The sequence below is a fragment of the Pinus tabuliformis genome, chromosome 8 (assembly GCF_031772625.1).
Source record: "Pinus tabuliformis cultivar Carrire ecotype Pingquan chromosome 8, CPIR1, whole genome shotgun sequence".
Taxonomy (NCBI): domain Eukaryota; kingdom Viridiplantae; phylum Streptophyta; class Pinopsida; order Pinales; family Pinaceae; genus Pinus; species Pinus tabuliformis.
This window is the reverse complement of record NC_142294.1, coordinates 1,163,529,141-1,163,549,515: the sequence shown is the minus strand read 5'-3', so window position 1 is coordinate 1,163,549,515 and position 20,375 is coordinate 1,163,529,141. Positions and strand designations below refer to the sequence as shown.

At 36.9% G+C, this 20,375-nt stretch overlaps 1 protein-coding gene across 2 annotated transcripts in view; it reads right to left on the bottom strand.

Moving 5' to 3' along the window:
• LOC149239483 (presequence protease 1, chloroplastic/mitochondrial-like) overlaps positions 1 to 20,375 on the bottom strand; it is a 177,101-nt gene that overhangs the window by 38,870 nt on the left and 117,856 nt on the right. For both annotated transcript variants that reach the window (XM_089373430.1, XM_089373431.1), the window contains exons 8-11: positions 3,750 to 4,270; positions 3,405 to 3,569; positions 3,067 to 3,285; positions 2,509 to 2,636 (exon numbers count right to left, since the gene is read on the bottom strand). In XM_089373430.1, coding sequence (XP_089229556.1) covers positions 2,509 to 2,636; positions 3,067 to 3,285; positions 3,405 to 3,569; positions 3,750 to 4,270 — 1,033 coding nt within the window. The remainder of the gene's footprint in view (positions 1 to 2,508; positions 2,637 to 3,066; positions 3,286 to 3,404; positions 3,570 to 3,749; positions 4,271 to 20,375) is intronic.

The window sequence follows — 20,375 nt, the reverse complement described above, 5'->3', positions numbered from 1 at the left end:
GCTACATACAGAATGAGGGGATCTTTGATGGATTCTATGAGAATCCTTTGAGACCTTATTTCCCCTTTCATATACTCCTAACAGTTGAGGATTACCACTCTAACAAGTACATCCTAACTCTACCTTCAAAGAAAGAGGGTGATCTCATTCTTACAAAAGTGGGAGATTATCTAGAGGAGTCTAGTGGACATCTACCTTCAAAATGAAGGTTATTGAGTAAGATGGAGCAACAACAGAAATCCCAAAACTCAAGAAATGCTTCACAAAAGGAAATATTTCTGAAATGTTGAAACTTGTTTCTAGTGCCTTGGGGTGGAGTTTTTAGTAGCACAGCATCAGTCACATCACTAACATATAAAGTTATGAAAGTACTAATGACTCCTAATGACACAATTAAGCATTGCCACTCTAACAAGTCCAACCTAACTCTGACTTCAAAGAAAGAGGGATTGTCTACGGGAATCTAGAGCATATTTACCTTCAAGATGAAGGTTATGATACTTAAGTGGAGCACAGAGAAAACTCCCACAACTAGAACAGTGTTACATTGCTGAAGAAAAAACTAGAACAATGTGTGAAGTTTCCAAAGTGATATTAGGAATTTTGTATTCAAGGGCAGTAGACAGCTGAGAATTATCATTTTTATGTCAAGGGTGGGAGTGTTGAAATATGTAACTAGGTTCAGTCTTCATAACGCCTTATGTGATTTTGATTTTATATATTTGATGTAAAAGAGAAAAGAAAATTATTATTATTATTTTAGCATGGGTTTCATGCTCTAAGTCAATTTATTTATAGGTCAAGCACCCATTGTGTGCTTCTAGGCTGTCATAGAGTCAAAGAAGTCAAAGAGCCATTGTCATATATAAAAGACCCTATTGGGCATCATGTATCAATTCAAAGGAATTTATTATGAGTCAAACGAGTTAAAAGTCTCCCTCCTAGACCAAATCGGCCTGCAAGAAGACAAGCCTGCCTACAATGATGAAATCAGCCTAATTAGGGCTCCCTAGAAGCCTATATATAAGATGGCACTCGATCTCATTTGTAGAATACACAAGGCATTCGATCAAGCAAGAAAAAGAGTTTGAGCTCAAGAGGAAAGAAGTTTAAAGGGAAAGCGAAGTTCAAGGAAGAAAATTTTAAGTTCTGAAATCTGTTTTGGGCCTCCATCTCTCACACGTGTGAGCTGCAGCTAGGGTTTCTGAAGCTAGAAATTGCAGTCATCAAAAGAGCCGAAATCTAGTGTCAAGAAGCTCATACTTTCAAACCCAAATACTAAGGAAAGAAGACAAAGCCAAGCGGAGGAGAGAAGAACCTTATTCTGACCTAAAATCATTCACATGTGTGAAAATCAGAACTGCAGTAGAGGCCGAAAATTGCAGACCTGTAATAGAAGCCGAAATTCTGAAGTCAGGCCGAAAATCTCAATTGTTGAAGCAGCTTTGACTTGCGTTGACCTTGTGGAAAAGAAGCTCATCAAAGGAGAGGTTGACTTGGTCTTGGAGGGGTCTTTGTCTTGGGTCTTAGGTCTTGGAATTCGTCATTTGAATATTCTATAAGAAGAGAAGAATTCTTGTGGGTTTTCCTCTCGAAGGGAGAGGTTTTGGCCCTGGCTAGCAGCCTATATCTTGTGTCCTCTTGTTCTATTAATCTTCATAGTTTGGTAGCTGTTTAATGATAAGAATACTATAATAATCAACTAAAGGAGAAGTTAACTACAAGTACATCAAGTTAAGTAAAAGAACATCACAAGCAGTTATCAAAGTAAGAGAAAGCACCCTAATGTAGCTGCCATTGATTTCTCCCTGGGAGTATGAACTCTCCAATGATAATATATTAGGAATCAAGATTAAAAATTCACATTAGTGTAAATAATATGAAGCAATATTAACTCTCCTATGATAGTATTAACACTCCTATGATAATTTAGGAGTAAAAGTTAATAAACCAACATTAGTGTGACTCAAATCAAGTAATGACGTCTCCAATAAACAAATGATTCATATCTCATACATCTCACATGGCATGTGCATGGCTGAGAATAAATAAAATGGACTCTTCACAATATCATATTTTTCCTACACATGTATCTAACAATTTCAAAATTTTAAAAGCAAACACACTGGAAAGCCATTCATTTATTACATAATGATAAAAGTCGGTTGCCTACCAAAACAATCGCACCAATGGAAGAAGACTTGGCTTTAAAGGACGCATATCAAAGACAACCTCTGCATAGTATTAACTCTCCAATGATAACTTAGGACTAAAAGTTAATAAACCAACATTAGTGTGACCCAAATCAAGTAATGAAGTTTCCAATGAACAAATGATTCATATTGCATACATCTCACATAGCATGTGCATATCTAAGAACAAATAAAATGCACTCCCCACAATATCATATTTTTCCTACACACGCATCTAACAATTTCAAAAATTTAAAAACAAAGTCACTGACAAAGCCATTCATTTATTACATAATAATAAAAGTTGGTTGCCTACCAAAACAATGGCACCAATGGAAGAAGACTTGGCTTTAAAGGACGCATATCAAAGACAACCTCTGCATAGAGAACATCATTTGTAAATAAATCATGTCGAAGGACTTTAACTCCTTCAATTTCACCAACCTGCCAGTAGTACAACATATTAGGTTCAAAAATAATTTCGATTACATCCGATAACATAATTAATTCAACAGAAGCATCTTGACAAACATTTCCACATTGTTTTAATTCTTTTATTTCATACTCCCTGCTAATTTGCTAGGTTCTTTAGACATAGATGTATCAAGAATTTTGTTGTCACAAGGCATATTTGTATGCTACTTGCCTGAATCTATAAAACAGTTAGTTCACAACATAAGAAACAAATCCTCTACATGCACAAGGGATTATAACTGAACCAATAAAAATAGTCTGAAAGACATGCTTTGAAAGCCAAATACATTCAATTTATACTACTATCATGATATTATCATTTCTCAAAAATAAAATTGATAAAATACTTAAAAGTAACAAGAAGATAAATAATTGAGGATGTTAGAACTTAGAACCTTACATCAATAGGAATATGTATGGGTTTCTTTGGAATATCATGTAAAGAAAGACTTGGCACAGTTTTAAGAGCTTCTGGGGGATCCGGTGTCTCCTGCTTCAAACGGAGTTCCTTTGTTGCCCTTGCTAGTTCTGCAAGATCCTCCTCAGTCATATTTGATTTCAATTTCTTTAAATTTTCTTGCTCAGCAGCTTCATCCTGGGAAGCCTTTTCTGGATCAGGCTGCACAACAATGAAAATTTTCAGAATTATACAGTTACATAAATTTTCTTAAAACCCAGCATAGTTGCCTGTTGAATTATTATAAAAGAGTTGGTCTTTTAATGCAAGAAAGCATTTACCTGTAGCTCAACTGTCACTCGATGAGGATTATCCAAAATGAACTTTTCAATCAAAGGAGAAAATATGGCTTTTGGACCATCTCGAGCAATGCGTGCCTTGAGGGCCTCCAAGGGCTTCTCAAATTTCAAAGGTTCAAATGGATCTTTACCATACAGCCATTTTCCCTATCAGAAATAGACACAAATGGTACAACCATGACAGTAAGCGTAAGAAAAAACATCACTGAATTAGTCATATCTACAGATATTCATCGCCATTCTAGAACTAAATCCTACAATTGCAGAGTAGATACTTTTTAATCAGTAACTCAATCTTGAAATAAAATAGTATAAGTCAACTCTTACCATAGATCGAAGCATCAGAGACAAGCCTCGAGGGAATGAACCAGTGTTATTTTCCCTTAGTGAAAATTCAATAGTATTCATTGATGCTTCAACAGCCTCAGAAGTGAAGCCTTCATCAGCCAACTTCTTTAGTGTGGACAAAATAAGCTCTTCTACTCGTTGCACATCATTGTCAGAAACATTTTTCAGACCAATACTGAACTGTGGCTGAAAAAGCTCATCCTCAATTCCACCTCCCACAATGGCATCCCCCAAGCCACTCTCCAGAAGAGTTCTTCTAAGTGGTGCAGCAGGGGTTCCCAACATGAGATGATCTAAAAAGCCAAGTGCCAACTCAGTCTCCAGATCAAGTGGCTGGTCAGAGAGCAACCAGTTAAGACAAACCATATGTCTCTTCTTAATATCACTAGCATCACCAACAGGATACTTCTCTGCAATCCTCTTTGGCTCAGAAAATAGCTTCTGAGCTTTAATTTCTGACTCCTTGGAAGCATTACTGGCCTCAAACTGATCCAGGTAAGCTGTGGAGGTTACAATTCAATGTCCAGCAAAAGAATGAGAAAAAAGGTGGAACATAAAATCCTAGAACTCTCAAGGGAGGAAAAACTGAGCATCAAACCAAAATCCAAATAAGCCATCAATGAGAACTAATTATGATTCCAGAAAATCGATGTCTTTTATGTCCTCAATCATTGTATTGACACTTACGTACTGTGCAGTCCAGTTGAACTAAGTTTGTTCATTTGCTGAACATTGATAAACTTACATCATCTAATTATTTACATCTTTCTCTCTAACATCTATCTCTTTACTACTGGTGTTTATACATAATAAATGATGCAGAGTTGACATACATGCATGGATGTCTGTATCTGTGTATATAAATATAATTCCTACTAGAATTGCCAAAATAAATCATTAACAACGTAGATTACTTTGCTTGGAACCCTAGTCTACATGCATATCTCTGGCCGTGTGTGGCTGTGTTTATACACACAACTCTAACAAGTACAACAGAGCAGTCACCTTTGTAATGGTTACTCAATGCCAGATAACCGCTTTTCGTTACTGTTAATCTGGTTACAGATCTTCAGAATACAATTTTAAGTGTGCACTTGCTCTTTCACTCATGACTCACATCTAGAATCCATCCCCCTAGAAGTTACAAGCCAGGTAAAAGATTCATAGTGACCAGTGTGGTGGAAAGCTTTGGAAAAGATGGCAAGGCCATAAGGAAAATAACTTTAAGAGGAGCAGAAGGAAAGAAGCTCAAAGTTAATGAATCATTGATGCAGTCGACATCGGAATAAGATTCAGGTGTCTGTGTGGCACCAGTCTTGAAATTAGGAATTGGAAAATTGGAATCCTAACCCAAATTGTTTTATAACTATTATTAAAATTTATATTTTATATTGAAAAAAAAATAAAATGAAATCTGTATTAAATCATAGCAACTGTTTACATTTCATATTCATAATCCAAAATTAGATTCATCAACAGTAAATATTAAATGTTACTAAGTCCATTGACAACAAGCAGTTCCTCGCTACTTCTCAACTGCTTCACTTGATTCACCTAACAGGGTACAGGAACCTCCCAGAGAGCAGCAGACAGACACCAAAAGTCATCAGTGAAGCATCAGTCAAGATCTAAATGCCATCCTACTTGCTCCTCGGACAATATGATCCAAGAATAAAGCAAGAGCACGCACAATATAAAATATATTTGAAGCACAACTTTACCATAATGCTGTAAATGTTACTTCAGATTAAACCCAAACATACATATGGGATAAAAGTCTGCAAAATCTATCTTCATGCAATATCAATTACATTTTTGTTCACTTCAAAAAGGGTAACAATTTAATAACTCCTGGTTATGAAAACCCCCTGACACATGAGGTGTACTGACACAAAATCAACTTGTAGCAATTGTACCAATTTGGAAGAAGAAATTTACAGCAATAACCAATAATGTTTGGTACATAGAAAGAAACTGGTGTTGTCCATTAGAAAGGAAGAATCCTATCATTTTTGTTGTTGAAACAGGGTTTTTTACCATAAAGCAAATTTGAACACTAAAACATAATTTAAGAAACAGAATCCAGTTTGGTTTCAATCAGTGACCTATGACAGTTTGCTTTGCTAGTCTCTAAATCTGGAATCTCTACATACCACCTTTTCTAAACACCACTTCTTGCCATGAACAAACTAACCAGCGACTATTGTTTCAGTCCACAAGATCTGATTCCTGTTGGACCCTAGGCAAATCCTATAACCAGAATTGCACTGATGAAAAGTGGAAATGGATCATAAACTCAGTAACAGATCTGCTTAAAAATCGGTGATATCTATTGAATCCAATCCTGATTGGTGATTCTGTGGTTCCAATCCAATTTCAGTGCAGGTGCACATATGCCCCTAGGATAATCCAGTATTTTTGGAGGAGATTTTGTAGCTGTATAAGCTACTCCAAGATGCCACAGATAGGTCTATCCAACAATTGTTTCACACATGCAACCACACAGCATCTCCCAAAAAGGAAGGGAAGACCAAGCAAGCAAACATACTCACGCCACAACCAATTAATACATATGGTCTGATGGTATACTTATGTAGGTTTCTTTCTTTGTATTATTTTTGGCTTCTTCTCGTTGTGCAGGCACTCCCACATTGTATTCATATTAGTCATACTCTTCCGTCCCATTGACCTACTTTTGTGGTCATTTATTGGACATTAATAAAAACAATATTATCTTCTCTTATCTCTCAATTATGGCATTGCCTTCTTTGGAAGAAGGAATTCTCTTCTCAATTAAAGCATTTTTTTCTCACTATATATTAAATGGGTTCTAGCTCAGTTTTTCTTCTAACTGATTTCAATGTGTGGTTTGATGTGATCAATGAGCTTATCTTTCTTATTTGGCTATATTTATTTGGCTAAACTTGGTCCTCAAAAGGTGCTTAAGGTTATGACAAAGACCAGATGGATATGATGATATAGTTCTATTACGGTCCAAAAAGGACCAAATGTTGATTTTCTGGTACAGCCAAGACTAGAGTAGCTTTTCACAATTGACAACTACTTCTAATGATATATTCAGTCCTTTTTATATAATTTAATCATCAAGTAGCTATAAATGAAAAACTTCAACCATTCACTTCATCAATAGAGCAATATAGAAATCACAGTAAACAGTAAGGAACAGACAAGAGACACCAAGAATCAGGCTCACAGCCAGGGTAAAACCCACAAGGGGAAAACCCAACCAAAATCTTTCCATATGAGAGAAAAATTATGTCCATCAATAAAATCCAAATCTGACCTCAATAATGTACCAGTCAAAATCAGTCAACACGAGAAAAAAAAGTCAACTCTGATCAACAATATAAGTCTGCACAGAGAGCCTGAATTTCGGCCCTGAGGTGGCTGAACAGACAGGCCGAAATTCAGTCCTGAGGTAACCATAGAAATAGTCAATGTACCAGTCAACAAACCCCAGTCAAATCACCAGCCAAAGGATGCAGTCAATGCTGGTTAACGAGCCAATACAGGGATGAAATCACAGTCAACAAGAGTCAAAGTACTTCTGAAGTCTTCGGCCTTCCAAGGTGATTAGAACAGAAGTCAAACAGATGGCAAGATGCCCAAGTCAAACAAGGTCAATGCAGCTCCTAAGAAGAAAGTCAACACAGATCAAAAGAAGCCTTTCTCTGTCCTTCGCACGTGTGTTGTTTCTCTCTGAAATTGCAGGTCGAACTTGTGATGTGCTGATGATCCAAATGAGTCCGATTGATGCCCTATTTATATGTGTGTAATGTTCCTAAACAAGAATATAAGTGATATACAAAGCATGCAAACAATCCAACAATCAGTAAAACGAAATATATATTAAGCACCCATGGAAACATGGAAATAGAGAACTGTTGAGCCATTTTATTACTTTTTCAAGAGCAAATACAATAGTAAAATAGAATGGTGCACCTGTGCTTGTCTCAACGGACAAGCATGACAAAACTCAGGTGAGAAAATGCTGAATTGAAGGCAGCTACAACTGCTGCACCAAACTGAACTGCGCTGCCCCAGAAAACTGTTCTGTCTTCTAACTTTGAAGGGCTGGAATCACTGCTTCTCCTACTCAGAAAATTATGATTTCAGCTCCTTGCTCCTTGGCCTAAACCCAGAAAAACCCACGAAGGAATTGGCCAAATGTTGACCTCCGAATTTTGGTCCACATTCCCCTTAGCTCCTCTCGTGTTGGCTCAGTTGGGACCCCTGTTTGACCCCTTAGATCTGCCCAGAAAATTCTATAAAATTAGGAGTGTGATCCTTGCCCAAAACCCAGAAAAACCCAGAAAGGAATTTGGTTGGTTTAGACTTCTGAAATTTGACCCCCTTGGAGCCCAGCTTCAGCTGCAACTGCAAAACTCGGCCTGCTGGAATCTGCCTGTAAATCCTCCCAGAAATGGACCCAAAGTGTTGGGCTGACCTCTGCTATCAATCCCCTGACTTCCCGGATGGGCTTCCGACCTATGGCACCTGCTCCTTAGCTCCACGAAATTGTTGGACTGGCCCTCTGCGTTGTCCCCAAGCCCAGTAATTCGAACCGCTGGGATGTTGGCTCTACTAGCTCCGAAACTCACAAGAAAGGTTGGCCCTTTGCTGCTCTCCCAATCCTCTAACTCTCCCAGCAAATACTTGATCACTGATAGCACCAAACTCCCCCTGTGTATTCTCTAGCTAGCCAGAAATAAGCACTCCCAGTTGCGTCTGAATGGTAGTGTTGTAACACACTTCTGGAACTCCTGAAATACTTATGGAACTAACTCTCTAGGGCAGGCACGGATGGTCCCCCAAAGTAGAGGTTGAATCTCCCGCTTGAGAGACTTGTGGCTAAACAGTCGGTTGACTAAGTTAAATAGCAGAGCGAACAGTCAAGTAATTTTGATTGTAAGGTGTAAGAATGACCCCAAAATGAGAGCTTCTCCTTCCTTATAAGTCCTTGGGCCTCCCTAGCCTCATGTGGGCCCCCCATCCACCTATTCGACTTTCCCTCCAAGCTATTTGAACAAGCCAATTCAAACTCCCATGTGGGTGGCCCCCACATTCCACTAGCAACCAAATAAAGTTGAATTGCCTCCTAAGCCCTAAGTCAAAAATGATGGGTTCTCTCCCTTAGCCAAAATTGTGCAAAATTGTGTAGCAGCACCCTGTTACCAATGTATTTGAGAAGGGACATGACAATGTGTGTGAGGAGGGCTAATTAACCCATGTGGGCCAAACTTGTAGGGCATGAGGCTGACTTATTCAAACAATAATTTTGAATTTTCTCCATGTCTTTTCAATGAAAAATACTGACCGCAGCTACTTAATTTTTCAACACTCCCTCTTAGTTAGGGAGGTATTTTTTCATTCTCTCTCAAAATCAATCTTCCCATCCAACTCATAGTTCTCACAGTTTACAGCCAAAGGAAGAGACCACAATCCAACTCTCTCTCTCTCTCTCTCTCTCTCTCTCTCTCAGGATCAATCTCCCCCAACAAACCATAGGTCTCACAGCACACAGCATAAGGGGGAGATCATCAATCTCATCATAAGGAAAGATACATAGCATCCATTTCATCTCAAAGCATCTCACCGACCATAAGGTCTCGTAGCACACAGCCTAAGGGAGGAATCACCAAATCAAAACATCTCCTGGACCACAAGGTCTCACAGCACACAACCTAAAGGAGGAATCATCAATACAATACATCTCCCGGACCACAAGGTCTCATAGCACATAGCCTATAGGAGGAATCATCAATACATCTTTCGAACCACAAGGTCTCACAGCGCACAGCCTACAAGCTGAATCACCAATACATCTCCCAAACCACAGGATCTCATAGCACACAACCTATGGGAAGAATCACCAACACATCTCATAGACCACAAGGTCTCACAGCACACAGCCTACGGGAGATGGTACATAATATGATGTTATGTAATCAGTGCTCCCTCTCTCTCAAAGAGGAGTTCTCAACAACTCCAAGTTGTCCTCTGAAATAACCAAACTTCATCTAGGACAACAACTTTGTCAACACATTAACAACCTATTCATCAGTAGGGGCATATTCGAGCCTCACAACTCCTCTCTGAACAATATTCCGGATGTAGCAATATTTGATCTCAATGTGCTTTGATCTGTCATGGAACACTGAGTTCTCATAAAGCTTTACATAGCTTTGATTGTCACAATATATGATGGTCGGCTCCAACACTTGATCAAACAAACCAGCAAAAAACTTTCCAAACCATATAGCCTCACAACAAGCTGAACTAGCAGCTATGTATTCAACTTTAGCCGTACTTAGAGCAACAGGGGTCTGCTTTCTTATTACAGTAGCTTGACTTTGGGGCATCAATGTGACATCACACTACAGAGGCATCATTCCCACACGCACAGTGGCATTGCTCTCATTCACAGTAACATCGCTCTACAGAACTCACAATTGTGAAGCCCTAATTTTGTCTAGATCTGGAACAAAAATTTTATAATAATTTGAGCCCATGAAGTCTGGATCTATCCAAAGTCGAATGATGATTGACCTGAGCATACAACAGTGAGATAGTAATGACAGCATGTATAATATGACAGTGATATTGCATGACAAAATGGCGAAACCCTTGACCTACATGAAAGTGCCTTTAATCCTTATGATAGCGCTCTTGGTATATTGACATGACAACAACCCTTGATGTCGCAGAATTCTTGTATAGCAGTAATGTGGTCGTGACCTCATATGGTTGCAACATTGATGTTAAGGCAGTATTTAATGTTACAGTATCTCTATGATAGTGTGTAGATGAATCGGAAGCAGACATAGTGGAGCAACTGAGCAACATTTGCATTTGGCTGTGAGGTTTGAGCTATTGTGATTAGAGTTTGACCTTGTTGCAAGTCGTAACCTTGAACAGTGCCTTTTACAGAACCATACACATAAATTCACCAACCTGAAGTGATCGTGATGTTGCGTTGTAGAGAAGTATTACAGTACCCCTTTTTGATATAAATTTTAATGGCATTGAGGCAGTGATAGTAACTGTGTATGGCAGTATCTCTAATAAATGTCTTGACAGTAACCTTGACCTAGTTCATGGATTCTGTGGTTGGAATGGTGTTAAAATTTCTCAAAGATCTGTAGCATGAATGGAGGCTAAACCTGGAGCAGTGATGAAAGACATAAAGATCTGTGCAGTGATGTTATCCTCAAGTAACGTTGATGACAGCAGTAACCTACAATGATCTTTGACAGTGGACAAAAGTGATAATATTGGATGGCAGTAACTTTCGTGGTGATAACAGTGATATGAGACAGTGACTCATATGACATATGACTGAGATCTACATGATAGTGATCTTTGGTATATGACAGATACGCTCTAATGTACAGCTTGACTTTATGATGACGATTTTGTCAATACTTATTTGATAGTGATGACAGTGACAGTGATCCATAACCTAGATATTTGACAGTAACCTTGACATATGGCAGTGATGACATGCTAGGGGAGTGGACTTCTTACATGGTTGTATGTGTTACCTATGCTTTCCCTGAGTAGAACATTGTCAGGTCAAGTGATTGAGCAGTAGTAGCACCAGTAGGCAGTGACAGCAGATAGTTGAAGCAGTGGCAGCAATGGGCAGTTGGAGCAGTAGTAGCATCAGTGACAGCAAACAGTTGGAGCAGTGGCAGAAGTGGACAGTTGGAGCAGTAGTAGCAGCAATGACAACAAACAGTTGGAGCAGTGGCAGCAATGGATAGTTGGAGTAGTAGTGGAAGTGAGAGTGGACAGTTGTAATTGGGTCATTGTCCCTGGTACGGGAGCCCAAACCCTTTCAAGCAGCATTTGCTTCCTTCCAGCTCTGTTGGTAAAACCTTTAGGGAGTCTTGTACTTCCAGATTCATCTCGTAAATTTGTCTGTAAACCTTACATAACAAAGCACTTGGTTGAGACGAAATTTATATATATTGTTCATGTGATGTTTTATGATATGTCTTTATGCTTTAAATATTTAAGAATAATCTAACCAATCACGTAAAAGAAGGGAAATATTGATTCACCCCCTTCTCCTATTTCCAACAATTAGTAGTATCTCTATCAGCAGTAGTACCTGTCAAACCAATCAATGTAGAGCCAATTATAGCTTCCTCTTTACAACGGAGGAGTTTGCACTTCTTCCATCATATTATCAAGTGATCAACAAACTATCTCATGACTTCTTGTATCAATTTGTTGCCTTTCCTACCTTTATTGTGTAGATACTACACACTTCTACTATATATTCTTCTTCCTTCACATTATCAAGCATCAATTCCATCAACCCATCATGTATCAAATCAATTAGAGCTTCCTCTTTCTAGCTAAGGTAGGTAAACTTTTAATCAACTTCTTTCTTCTTCTTAATCTTCATGTTTTGCCACGTTCTTCCAATTCTTCTAACTGTTAGTCAATCTTAGATAGTTCTTCTATTGACCTGCAATCTTGCTTAGGAGACTTACGAAAGAACAAAGAGACAAAGTACAAAAACAGTAGTATTAGTAGTAATCAAGGAGATGTAGAGTACTTATCCTTTTGAAGGGTTAGCTTCCTCTTAACCTCAGACCTATTCATCAACCTTGTTCTTGCATTAGCATGATGTCATTATTAAAAAGGGTTAGGTATACCTTTTACAGCAGAAATAATCAGATAGGATGTTGTTCTCAAGGTTTTCCAACTCAAGTCTTTGCTAGGGTTTACAAACCCTAGATTCTTCATCTGTCATTGAGGAACTGCAAATTCTATACTAATGCAAACCCTAGAAATCAAAGCCTTCAAGATATGCCATTGAAAAATTGCAAATTCTATATGCAGACTAGATGGTTAGTTGCAAAACCCTAGAGATATTGTTGACAAGCATTCTAAACCTAGACTTCGCATTCAGATGTTATATCAATGATTTCTAACACAGATCTTCTCACAGCACAAAGATCATTAGCTTGTTTCTTAGAAAGCTTAGCATTCTATACAATACATTTTGCAAGACAATCAAGAAATATACATACCTCTTTTTGACCTTACATTGTCCCTTATTGCAAAGATTTAGCCCTTTAATATTTCTTCAGTTGTCATGTACCAGCTTTCAAAAAAAGATACTTTGATACCTCAATAACAGAAATATCTTTGTCTTGGCTTCTTCAAGCTTTGTAGACAGGTTGTCTTCTCAGACTAGTAATAGCAGATGGAATCTTGGTCTTAATGGAACTTCTTCAATTACCTCAACTTCTTTGAACCTCATTAACCAATATATCTTCGAATAACTGTCATATTCAAATTTCGGACTACTGTCATTTTACTGATTATTGTAGCTTGGGATTACAATCAGCCTGGAATTGACTTTGAGATAAGTGTTGCTTCTCATATTTTTAGGGCTGTGGATCTTTTTTCGGACTGTCTTATCCTTTCAAAATTTTGGATGCTTTTACTTTCAAGAATGTCATTGCAGTAGATGGTCCTCTTATAAACTTGACCTTCATCCTTTACTGCATATTCTTCATTTATCTCCACAAATTTCATAGGATTAGATAAGAACAAATAGCTTGGGTAGCCAAATTGGGTCTCCACACAGTTTGAATCTTTGTTATATAGTTCTGATCTTCAAAGTGTCATCACAGGTTGCAAACGCTACCACAAGTTTGGATCTTCAAGGATGCTTTGCCTACAAAAAATTTATCTTCCTTAGCTTGAGCGAGTGCATGTATATTTTATTTCTTGGTCCTGGATTGCTTCAACTTTGTGGGAAAGTTTCGAATCTTTCATACAAAATAAAATATGAGCTCGGCTTATTGCATAAGAATATAAATATGCCCTTGAAGAGCCTTTCGCATACACTTGTAGACCATGATCACGGATGAGGGATTGATGGATCTATGCTTCAGTTCAGACTACTTCTATTGTCTTCTCAAAGATATTACACTCGGACTAGAGTTACAATATTCTCCACATGACTCATTATTTGTATCGTAGTTGATTGTAAGCCTCCCAACTTCTGACCATAATAAATCAGACCACAAAGATATGGATCTTCGATGAACCATGGAATAGGAACCGTAGACCTTTGTAGAACTCGGCAAAATCACTGAGAAGTATTACGAATCATATATAAGTTTCAGAGAGGAAACTTCGGGCTCCATCAGATCCATATTAAGGGAACTCGGACTTCATTCATGAGAGCTACAGGACTTCAATTTAGTATGCCACAGAGATATAATTTTAATTTTCCACACTGATGATGACTCATATGAGAACTATGTCTTATCTTGGAACTCTTCTTTCAACAAAACTTCATCTTTCTTTGAGGACTAGTTCAATTAGAGGCCTACAAATGGATGTCATTAGGTTGATATCTAAGTAACCGGATTCGTTAGGGAGGGGGCACGTGTCCGAATCCGGCGTGTCGGACACGATTCACCCAAAAAATGTGTCCAAAAAACATGACATGTCGAATCCTGTGCGTGTCCCGAAAATCGCCATCGTTTCACGATTTTGGGCTGCGTGTCCTGCTTTCCAGGACTCGTTTAGTGGCAAAGTGACTTCTGCGGGTTAGAAAAAGGCCTCAATTGCTCATTACAGTCACGCTTTTCATCATTTGGCAAGCATTGTTTTATTAATGTTTGATGTATGGCTAAGTTAACAGCAATGGATGGCAATCGCATTTGAGTATTCTGCGTTTCTCAAGAGATGTTGTTGTATGTTGTGCCCTAACAAAACATGTGCTTGAAATACCAAAACCATTATTGCCTGGAAACTCCAAGAACTCGCTTTTTTCGCAGTTTTGAGTGACAGTTTTGATTGCTCAAATCTGCAAAACCAAAGGACCCTTGATTCTTTCATATGTCGTTCATGGCTTCTGTTTACCAATTATTTCTACTACAGCAGCAATTTCTTACAAGTTATCTATTGTGCCAGATAAGGAGTTAAACTAGTTCAGTTAAAAAAAGTGTAGTTTGATTTTTGACTGGAAGATTATTCAGGATAATGTTTTGAATAACCACTGGGATGGGATTTGAACTGTTAAAGGAGATGATGTTGACAAAAGCAAAGATAAAGCTGAACAGTACATGAATGCAAAACATGAATCTGATCATCTCGTCGACAACCTTCACGGGAATTCAAGAATAAGATTTTAGTTCAATGTTTACTGCGAGGGGGAGATGTAGGGTTGTCTTGGTGTCTGTAAAATTTCAGATCATACATATAATATCTTCTTTATTATTATTATTTTATTGAGATATATAAATTTTAAAAAATAATGATAAGATTATATATGAAATGGGGTTGAATAATGTTCAAGTAGTCTTTGATGGTGTAAAAACTTTGAGGTTTGCATTTTAAAGTTTTTGATAATTCATGATGGTTATTTTTTTATAGGTTAAAAATTTGTCAGTGTGTTTATCTTACTATCTTGTAGTTGTAAGTTGTTTTCAGTTATGAATTATGAATCATGATTTATCATTTATGTGACCACTCATATGTATTTGAATTTTGTCTGTACTATACATGCTATAGATGAAGATCTATGTTTGAAATCAATAAATTTGTATCATTAATTAAAATTTGTGTAAGAAATATCTAATTTTTAATATATATATATATATATATATATATATATATATATATATAATAAAATAATATATAACGAATCCTACGTGTCCTGTTCCGGGGGGTCGATGTGTCTGAATCCGACACTACGAATCCTGAATCCTACGAATCTCGATTCCCGTGTCAGGTGACTTAGGTTGATATGGAGAGAATACTAACTTGTCTAGAGTGTCTTTTATACTGCTTCCAAGAGTCTTCTTGTTACATTAATGCTTTCAAAGGTGACAGCTTCAAGAGTGAGTGACGATTGCTAGAAGATCTTGGGATTTTCTCCTTCTTTCCTTTGATAGAATAGCTTCAGATACAATTGTTGTAGAGATATCTAAAAATACCAACAAAATGTGATCTTCAGATTGCCTTTCTTTCACCTTGGCTCTAATACCATGTTGAGAAACCAATAGGCTAGTAAATTAGGATTGATTTCTTTTACTTCATAATTGTTTGTGAATATCTGTTGGGTTTTTATTTCTTTTATTATGTTCTCTTCATCAAACAAAAGCCAGGGGAGAACCCAAACAACTTCTTTTCTTATATGATTAGATCAAAGTGAGAAATCCAAGGCCCTAAAACCAAGACCAAGACCTCCCACAAGACCTAAGTCAACCCTCCTTTAATCCTTCTTTAAGCAAGTCAAATTCAACATAGTCAAAGATGGTCAACGTCCTTCAAATCTGATCAAACTCTAAATTTTCAGCCTCTACAACAAATCTAAAATTTTCAGCCCCTACAATACTCTGAAATTTCGCATGTGTGGTAGATTCTATGGCAGAAATCACAAGATTCTATCTCCTTTGTGTTGAATTTTTGAAGCGAACAAAGTTCCTTCTACAAATTAATTACTCCAGAAGACTTGGAATATCAGGATATCCATGAGGATACAAATATTATATATTAAATATGTGAATAAGAATGATAATGATTTACAATGAGAACGAGAGGCTTGCTTTTATATCAGGCAAATGTCTCTTCATGAAGAGTCATGTCCTATTCGACATGCCTCTTCAACCTAATTACTAATTAACTAATAATTATTTATGCTTATTATCATTTACATTATTTTACATTATTTATATATATTTTATTCGTTACATTGCCTCCTTCCTCAAAAAGCTTTGTCCTCAAAGCTTGTCGATGAAAAAGGCTTGATCTCTTTTTTGGCTTCGAACGTCTTTCTCTCTCGGGATAGTCATCCTCGTCGATACAAGTTGATATGATCTTCTTAGTGACAAATAGAATTGTCGCACTGAGAAGGGATCAGACCATCCTAGATTAATTTTCTATGGAATATTCTGAACACTGGAATTTTGTAACGACTTGTTAGCATACGACTGGATTGAGATTACATCACTATTATCTGGAACATCAGTTTGTTGATTTGGTTCTGAATGGTCCCGATATGTAGCTTGGTTGAGTTGTCTAATCTTGTGATTCGGATGCCGATATAAAGTTTTTAGATTTTCTTCTGGTGAGGATGTTATTGAATTGGTTATGGAACATTCACTTGGGACGTCCATTGTCTGAACTGCAACATCTAAGTGTGTCGTTTCTTCAACTGACTTGTCTTCTTGAGTTGTCATATTAACTGGATCGGTATTCGTTCCCTTTTTTTCAACTTGAACGGTTGCGACTGGAGATTCTGATACTTCTACTTGAGTGGATTGCTCCAACTTATCTTTTAATGCTTTCTTATCATCCTTAAGCTTCTTAATTTGAGTGAGTAGACTTTGATTATGGTTTTTTAGTCGTAAAATTTATTCGGTTTCTGATTTATCAAACTTTTTTTCAGTGTTTTGAATTTTAAGATTTTCATCTTTTAGATCTTTGATTTGTTCTAATAAATTTTTATTAAGGTTCTTTAAACGCAAGGTTTCCTCTTCTTGTTCTGATAAGTGCTTCTTGAGCTCTTTCTTTGTGACCTTAGTCTTCTTCACTTGCGCCAACAATTTTTCGACATGGTCCTTGAGATGAGAAATTTCTTCGTCCTTTTCCATTATTTCTTTGTAATGCATATCCACAAGATCTTTATGTTTGTGTTCTAACACTTTCTTGTTTTGTTGACTTTTGGCTATTTTGTCATTCTCTTGATCTTTTAGCTGCACTTTCTCGGTACACTGGATAACATCATTCTGTGGAAGTGATGATGGATGTAGAGAATGGAAGAAGGATTCCATTCTCTTTCTCTCCTCACCCTGTCGCTTAATTATTGTCATTAATTGTTCTATATCTCTTGTGATTGATTGTTTTTGTTCATTACTCAAAGATTCCATATTTTTTCTTTTTCTTCACTTCTTTTAACTTTGTATGAATTTTATTTATTTATATATATATATTTCAAATATTCTCCCTTAATGTGGATTGTTAAAAACTTGAATACCCTTTAAAAAAAAATTCTCCTTTATAATGTTGCCTTCTATATATGTATGTATTTTTTTATATTAAGACCCTTTTTCAAAATAACTTTATTATCTTATAATAATAATAGTTTCACTTCTTTTTTTAAATAATAAATTGGTCCCTTTTTTATATACTTAATTACTTCCTTGATAAATTTTTAATGTCACCCCACTTAATAAATATAAAGGTCATGTCAGTTGTTTTTAAAACCTCCGTTAAAATGTTCTCCACGTAAAAAGTAAATTGTTTTTTTTTTTTACTTTTTAAAATACCATGGGCAATTACCATGGGTTGTTTTTAAAACCTCCGTTGTTTTTTTTTCTTAACTTTTTAAAATACCATGGGCAATTACCATGGGTTGTTTTTAAAACCACGGGCTTCTCCACGTAAAAAGTTTTAAATATACTTGGTATGAAATTTTGTAGCCGTTTTGTTTTTTCTTTTACTTTTTTTTCTTCTTCCTTTTTTAATTTATTTACTTATAATTTTTTTTGGTTAATTTTATTTTTTTATGGCCAAAGGCCTAGAAAAATGGAGAAAAGGAGAAACTCCCAAATTCTGAGCAAAATGCTTCAATTGTATGGCAACAAGGTTGACGAATTTTGATAGCCAAGGACCTGGATTGAAGAACGAGCTCTGTGCACCAATTAAGCAACCTAGAGGACCGAACTGCTCTGATACCAAATGAAGCGAACAAAGTTCCTTCTACAAATTAATTACTCCAAAAGACTTGGAATATCAAGATATCCATGAGGATACAAATATTATATATTAAATATGTGAATAAGAATGATAATGATTTACAATGAGAACGAGAGGCTTGCTTTTATATTAGGCAAGTGTCTCTTCATGAAGAGTCATGTCCTATTAGACATGCCTCTTCAACCTAATTACTAATTAACTAATAATTATTTATGCTTATTATCATTTACATTATTTTACATTATTTATATATATTTTATTCGTTACAATTTTCTAAGTCTATCTGTTAGAAAATTAATCTGTATTCTGTTGGTTTATTTCTTCTACTTGTTTAAATTCGAAAAAGTTATTTAAAACATTTAAATACTGAAATAAACACAATACAATAACAACATCTACAGATCATCAACTAAAAGAAAACAACCACACAAGTGACACCGTTATTTTTGGACAAATGTCCCCAGAAAAACCCAATGCAGGAAAACCGGTGCAGCTATTCAGAGGGTTATATTATTATGCAATCTTTCTGAGTACAACTGGGTGACTAACTGGCCCACCCGACTAAAAAAAATACACGGCAGCAATACCTCTATATCCGGAAACAAGTATTCAGAAAACCTATCCCACGAAACCCTCTCCAGTACAACTGAAGCTCAGCGTTGGCCCTTTTGGCCTCTGTGTCAGCCTCCTGCTGACCTGCGTCAATCCCAGGACTCTCTGCGTCAACCCTCTGAGGCACTGCGCAGCCTCTAGGACCCTCTGTGTCACTCCAGTAGCCTCTGCGTGGATGACGCAGTCGCTATAACCTCTGCGTTGTCTTTGTTGGGCTCTGCGTAGCCTAGACTGGTTGTTCCTCTCGCTCTCTCTGCTTCTGCGCTAGTCTCTCAATATTGTCTCTGCCTCTCTGCCTCGTACTCATTGCCCCTCACTGCTGATCACCGATTCAACTTTGCTTAGCAACCCCGCTCTAGCAAAATGAATGACTGATCACTCTGGTGTATTCTCCAACCAACCCTCAAGTCTCTTCTTGTACTTTTCTCGTTGGTCCATCAACGGCCGAGATTAAATCTCCAATCAAAAGCTAAGATTAGATTTGGATTGATCCATGACTTTTGGACCCTTCTAACCCAGTTTTATATTAATACCCATTAATATTTTATTTTTCCTAAGTTTAGACTTAGGAACTCCATTAAAAATATTAATTATTTTAATATTTCCCAAACCGGTACAATCTGTCCAGGGTCTTGGAGATCTCATGTGCTACATCCGATGCTACCCCAAATCAACACTTTGACCTTCGCTCTCTCTTTTGACTTTCGCTTGTTTTTCTTCTCTTTTCTTGCACAGAAATTGAAGTGGTGAATTGGTGCTACAATGAGGTCAAACTTCTCTCCATATATACACATATAGGAGGTTGAATTGGTGCCTTTATGGGCCGACTTGTCTAGGCAAGGCCAACTTGGTCTTGTGGGTGACAAAATGACTCTTTTGACTCAAATAAAATTATTTTTCTCTTTCTTACAAAAATCCAAATGGGACTTGACTCGAGTACAATAGATTGACACATGACAAATTTCTTTTGACTCAATATACCCTAGAAGCATGAAGAACATGCTTGACTAATGAAATAATAATAATATAATAAACTTATTTTTCTTCTTTTTGCTTTTACATGAAATACATATTAATACAAGTACAAAGATAATTATGAAGACCGAACCTAGTTACATTTTTCAACACATGCCAACCTCCTAGAGCCCAAAGGTTGCAAAATTTTGGAATTCCAACACCCAGGCAAGCAAAAATTGACCTCATTTCTAGCTCACATGTCATAAGATTCAAGTG